This window comes from Magnolia sinica, chromosome 11, assembly GCF_029962835.1.
Source record: "Magnolia sinica isolate HGM2019 chromosome 11, MsV1, whole genome shotgun sequence".
NCBI classification, from domain to species: Eukaryota; Viridiplantae; Streptophyta; class Magnoliopsida; order Magnoliales; family Magnoliaceae; genus Magnolia; species Magnolia sinica.
The window spans coordinates 65,226,114-65,233,053 of NC_080583.1; the positions used below are offsets into that span (position 1 = coordinate 65,226,114).

The window sequence follows — 6,940 nt, forward strand, 5'->3', positions numbered from 1 at the left end:
AAAGAATTCTCACCAGTGATAATCTCCAATGAAGAGCGATGGCTCTTCTCAATATTTGTTTAATGTGCATGGGGAATGAGTCGATTGACATCCCTTTATTCATTGTCCATTTGTTAAGAAGATCTGGGACTTCTTCCTTTCTTCGTTCAATGTCGATTGGGTCATGCTGAATTCAGTGGAAGATCTATTATGAGCGTGGCATGGAGGAGGATTTGGAAAGGTTCATAAAGTCTTTTGGCATCTGAGTATTCTGGCCGTGTTCTGGGTTATCTAGGGAGCTAGGAATGGGCGTTGCTTCTGGAAATTGGAAGAGTGTGATCGGCGTGATCTCTAAGGTTATAAGGCTAGTTAAAGAATGAGAGGTTTTTGTTAAGGCAGCCTCGGTTGTCCTTCCTTTTTGGCTTTTTGTTTGGTTTCTTTGGGGTTTGTTTTCTTTCCTTCCTCTGCAGGTTTTCCATAAATTTCAGATCTCTCAAAAAAAAAAAAAAAGGTCTACCTAATGTCATTAAAGTATTCCCTTCTCAAAAAAAAAGAAAAGAAAAGAAGAAGACATTTTACCTAATGTCATTAAAGTATTCCCTTCTCAAAAAAAAGAAAAAAAGAAAAAAAAGAAAAAGAAAAAAAAGAAGAAGACAAAAAATTTTTTTTTTTTAAAAAATTTAAAAAAAAATTAAAAAATTAAAAAAAAAATAAAAAATAAAAAATGTCCTACCTTCCATCCTAATCAAGGTACTAGTCATTTCCATTAATACAGAAAGAATAAGTGACAAAAAATTGAGTCCATGAAGTCTTCACTGAATTGTGATCAAGAAATATGTCATCATCAAACAACCTATCCGCATCCCAATACATAAAGAAAATACTTGGGAAGGACTGATTTCACTGCTGAAGGCCCTCAAGCACGAAAATGTCAATGGGAGAGAATTATCCGAAGAAACTTCCAGAAAAAGGGGCTAAGACGAGAAAGTTACCATCAGAAGTCCATTTCCAAATTCTAGAATCCAGCGTGCCTATATCAATGCAAACATCATCAAGAACCCTTGTGAGGTACTCAAAAAGATCAGTTTCTTCATCTCAGATACTGCAAAAGTAAATCAGAATCCAGACCCCACCTTTCCTCCAGAGTTTCTTAACACTCTTCAATCTATGGCATCCTGCCTAATAAGAATGCCAAACCATCTAAGGAGCTTTTCCACAAGGAAGCCCTCAACTACTGTGATGCCAAAACAAGCTAGGCAGAAACTGCTCTCATCCACAGTCTATTGTTAACAAATTTATATAATAATAATAATAATAATAATAATAAAAACAATCCTTCAACTATATTGTGGGTCAGGGTATGAGATAGGGCCCAAGGGTGATTATAATGATTATCAAATGAAGGATTCCCATGGATTCCATGAGTACTACTGAAAATGGATTTCCCGTGGATTCCATTTTTGGGGGATGTTGTTTGGATAACAAGTGCAATTCTCATATTCCTCCCACAAGTTTCAACTCATATCTTGTGCATGAGAATTTGACTATGAAAAAGGTTATTGATTGCTATTTCCAATCTCACTATTATTTTTTTCTCAAGTGAATGGAAATTCCTCTTTGAGTTCTCTTTTCTTTTCCCACAATCCAAACAGGCCCTAAAGGCGGTGCAGAGGAATGGGAGGGAATATTGCTGGGGATTTAGAACTGCCTAAAAGAGCCGAATTTTGAACCGAGAGATAAGTACCTCCAATCTCACTATTTTTTTCTCAAATAATGGGAAGAATATTACTATAAAAAAGGCTATTGATTGCTATTTCCAATCTCACTATTTTTTTTTCTCAAATAAAGGGAAACTCTTCTTTGAGTTCTCTTTTCTTTTCCCACAATCCAAACAGGCCCTAAAGGGGGTACAGAGGAATGGGAGGAATATTGCTAAGGATTTAGAACCGCATGAAAGAGTCAGAATTTTGAACTGAGAGATGCAAGTACCTCCAATCTCACTATTTTTTTCTCAAATAATGGGAGGAATATTACTATAAAAAAGGCTATTGATTGCTATTTCCAATCTCACTATTTTTTTTCCTCAAATAATGGGAAACTCTTTGAGTTCTATTTTCTTTTCCCACAATCCAAACAGACCCTAAAGGGGTTGCAAAGGAATGGGAGGAATATTGCTAGGGATTTAGAACTGCCTGAAAGAGTAGAATTTTGAACCAAGAGATGTAAAAATACCTTTCTTGCGCATTATCAAGGGATATAGCAAGAGCACAAATTCCTCGAGTCAAATCTAAGATGCGATAGGGTTTAGGATCCATTAAAACTATGAATCAAAATCATTCAAAAAAACCAAACACACAACATTCTTATGTCAAAACCAGTAATCCAATGCCACAAATTCACAACCTATAAACCAAAAATAACAATTTCCCAATTCCTTCCAATATGGGTATGCATCAAAATATTCCAAAATCCAAATCCAATAAAAGCTCTACACCAAACCCAGTAATCTGATACTAAAGATTCACAACATAGGAGGACAAAAAATCACATTCTCATTGCTCCCAAGATGGTTAGGCAGCAAAATCAATCCATGTTTCAATAAATTCAAAATTGGCCATAGTCCCGCACTGAGCTCAGATATCTTATGGTACAAAGTTGCAAAACCATTAAAAAAAATTACAAATTTCCAATTCGTTCAACAACTGTATGCACCAATGACAGCCTGAATTTCAGTAAGACTAATAACCCACAAATGTAGTATATCAGAACAAATAATCTTACAAAACAAATTCACAAGCCCATAACATCGTCATCTAAGCCTTATCCTGACTGAATGGATTCTGCTACATGAATTCTTTTCCACCATCCCACTCTATCAAGGGCCACAACTTCAGCACGGGCATAGGTCATCAAATATTTTCTTACTGCCTACACCCATGTCTTTTGGGGCCTTCCCCTTGCCCTTTTAGAGCCTTCAACTTGTACTAACTCACTCCTAACCCATGCGGTTCTTGGTCTCTATTGCACAAGACCAAACCATCTAAGTCTACTTCCACTCATCTTATTACCTATTGGTGCTACTCCTAAATTCCTCAAAATGCATTCATTTCTAATTATATCCTTATCTTGCTGCTCATCCATCTCAACATCCTCATTTTAGCTACATGCATCATATGAACATGGTGTTCCTTAACTGCCCAACATTGTATCCCATAAAGCATGGCTGGTCTTATAGTTATCCTATAAAATTTCCCTTTTTAGTTTGAGTGGTACAAGACAATCACAAAAAATAAAATAAAATAAATCCAAAGGCACATCTCCATTTCTTCCACCCCGCATGAACTTTATCAGCAACATCATTCTCAATCTCTCCACTCTAACGAATTATCGACCCAAGGCCAAGATATCAAAAGTGGTCATATGGGAAACTTCTTCGTTAGCAATCTTAACAAATTCCTTGTTCTCACTCCTGTTGTTACCAAAATTGCACTCCATATACTCTGTTTTAGTCTAACTAATTTTTATCTTTCAGATTCTAAAGCACCCTCTATAAATCTAGTTTTGTGTTTACACCCTCCCTCATCTTGTTAATCAGAACTATTCATCTGCAAACAACATATACCATGGGATCTCTTCCTGCAAATGCCCCATTAACTCATCCATAACCAATGCGCAAAGATAGGGACTCAACGCTAATCCCTAGTGCAAGCCTATAGTAATTGGGAACTCACTTGTCTCTCCACTAGTGGTCATCACATTTGTTTTTGCTCGCTTATAAATATCCTTAATCATGTCAATATATCCTCTTGGAACTCCTTTCTTTCCCAACACTACCAGATTAACTCTCTAGGAACTCTATCTTAAGCTTTCTCTAAGTCAATAAAGACGGTGTCAAATCCTTCATCCTCTCCCTATATTCATCCATCAATAATCTAAGTAGGAAAATAGAATCAGTGGAAGAAAACAGAAAAGGAAAAAAGAACACATACTCCCTATTCTTTCTTATTCAAAGGAAAAGCCTAAAGCAATTCAAATATCTATTAAGATGATGGTTAATAAGCATTCTCAACAACCCTATAGATGCCTTCTTGGTTAACACATCTAGGGACGCATGTTCCTGAATCTTCCAACATATCTATGGATCAAAATCAAACAATCCACTGGGTAATGTTGAATAACAAGTTAAAGCCATACAACAAATATGACAGATTTCAATTTTTTTCGACATCAGCATAACCAAAATAATTGAAACTTACTCAGTACGATTCAAAACCCATAATTTTCCCAGTATTCTTATAATACAAATTCACAAATCCACAAAACAAAATAGTAGTAGCAGTAGCAATTACCATTGTCCCCAACCCATTAAAATCAATCCAACTATTCTGTAAATTTCAGATCCAGTAAAAATCTCACATCAAATTCAGTAATCCTGCACTATGAATTCAACAAAGCACAAAATGAAAGACAAAAAATACCCAATTCATCCAAACTGGATAAGCTTGAAAAATTGTTCATAAGTCCAAACCTGCAAACATCAATGTTAAACCTGGTAATGCTAAAGTGTTAAACATGGGTTAGAAACCCAAAAACTCTACAAAGCCAGTAAAGTCGGAGGCTCAATCAAGCCTCAACGGTTTTGAATATCAGGACTAGAAAGTTTTTATATTTCAAACCTACCGCGTCATCCATCTGTTTTGACAGATAATTTTACTGCAATACCCCAAAAAAGAGGCTGCTTGAAGGCTCAAGTGGACCACACCACATGAAGCAATGGGGATTGAAATATTACTGTCGAAAACTTCCATGGGGCCCACCATAATGTTTATTTGCCATCCAACCTGTTCATAAGGTCATGTAGACCTAAATGAAGGGAAATCATAAATATCAGCTTTGATCCCAAACTTTTGTAGCCCCCAAGAAGTTTTCAATGGTACACTTTCTTTCCCCACTGCTTCATGTGGTGTGGTCCACGATCCTTCAATCAGCCTTCTTTTTTGCTTCATTCCCTAAAATGATATGTCAAAATGGATGGACGGGTTGGATTGTAAATAAACATCAGGATTGTAAATAAACATCATGATGGGCCCTACAATGTTTTCAACAGTAATAGTTCAATCTGCACTGCTTAATGCAGGTGTGGTCCATTTGTGCCTTTGATATGCCTCCTTTTCGGGCTAATGCCCTAAAGTGATCTATCAAAATAGATGGACAGTGTCAATCAAACATATGGATCACGGTGGGCCCATGATCTGGCAAAACTGATGGCCGGATGGATTTCTCACAAACATCATAGTGGAACCCACCTAGTTGTTGCAAACAAATAAGATGAGCCGGAAGGATTTCACTTCCGTCTTATTTTAATGCTCTGTCCAATCATCTGGCTTCTCAACTGTTGCTTTTCCCCCTCTTTTTACTATGCTTTGATGATAATAGTGGTGGACCTTTTTCCAGTTAAATCTCAACTATATGTTGTGCATTATTTTTTTTTTCAATCCAATTGCAAGCCACCATTGGCATGGTTAAAATTGCTTTAAAAAGCCAAGGCCAAATTGTTCGATAAACCTCAAATTGAAGGAAAAAAGTTGAAATGACACTTTATGGCCCACCTGAAGAAAAATCTTAGTTCCATTTTGCTTACCTTAAGCTTTTTTTCCACATTACAAGCATTTCGAATAAGTGGACCCACTTTTATCGCTCACATGATGATTAGTTTAGCCTAAGAATCGGTCTCATTATTCATCTAGATGGGCTCAATAAAACAGCATACTTTTATCCAAGCTTTCTTATGTTTTAATCTGATTTTTAAACGATTTCATATTCCAACCTCTAGTTGGTATGAATATACAACTTATTACCTATAAATAACTTATATGTTATCCAAACACGAAAACTAAGTTGCCTGTAAGTAATAATTTACATCCAAACGGGATTACATGTAACTTTCTTTCACCTGTAAATTACTTGCAACTTAAAAAACTTACCAACATCCAAACACGGCCTAATGAATTTTCCTGATATTTCATAATTAATCAGTGTAATTTGGTGCCCCAAAGGACCAATTTAGGAATGAGACAGCTCGTGATTCCGTCACGAAAAGAATGCACTCCACTTTCAGTTTCAAGACCACCTATACTTCCAAAACCCCCAAACATTCCAACATCAACACCCAGTAATCTCAAACTACAAATTCACAAAACCCATGAATGAAAAACCAAAGAATTTCAGTTTTTCTAAAACACGGCAACCTAAAATCCCATCAAAAGGGTTCCAAGTAAGATAATCCAATACAAACCAGAGTCGATACCGATAACAGATGACGACAGAACCTCATCAGCTTGTGATTTCCATGACGCTCTTCGCCTTGGGAGCGTAGAGAGAATAGACGATTGCCTGCCTGTTTGCGACCTCGAGCTGAGACTTTCCGTCGGAGTACGCCGAAGAGATTGAAGAAGGGTCGGAGAGATTGCGGTTTAGGCGGAAACCGTCGACGGTTCTGCGCTTGGCGTACTCCCTGATGTTGTAGTCGGAGAAGGATCGAGCCGTTCGCAGCAGAGAGCGGAAGAGAGAGAGGATATCTGCTCTCGCTGGAGTCGCCATTGAAGATGAGGCGAGAGAAAGAGACCGGCGATTGATAATTCCAAGCTCTTCCTTCTTCGTGTAAGGAGAGCGGATTCGGTGAGACCCCGCCTCACCCAAGTGCGGCCCTTACCGTGGGGTTACCGTGGGGCCCACCTTGTATATGTATAATGCATCCATATCGTCCATTCGTTTTTCCTAACCATTGTAGGGGAAGCGGATTGGCTGGTGTACCACACATCAGCTATATAGCTGGTGTAGATACGTGTCGCGCGTAGACGAGCGCCGACGCTCCTCGAGCTCGGTGTTGTACGAACGGTTCAAAGGAGATCAAAGTTACATGGCTCAACAATGATGTATTTATTATATCCACACCGTTCAT

At 37.7% G+C, this 6,940-nt stretch overlaps 1 protein-coding gene across 1 annotated transcript; it reads right to left on the bottom strand.

The window, feature by feature from the left end:
- Positions 1 to 6,152: 6,152 nt before the first annotated feature.
- On the bottom strand, positions 6,153 to 6,689 carry LOC131219252 (uncharacterized). Its single transcript, XM_058214300.1, has one exon. It carries the CDS (start codon positions 6,577 to 6,579, stop codon positions 6,313 to 6,315), a length of 267 nt encoding a protein of 88 aa, XP_058070283.1. The 5' UTR covers positions 6,580 to 6,689; the 3' UTR covers positions 6,153 to 6,312.
- Between the last annotated feature and the right edge of the window lie 251 nt (positions 6,690 to 6,940).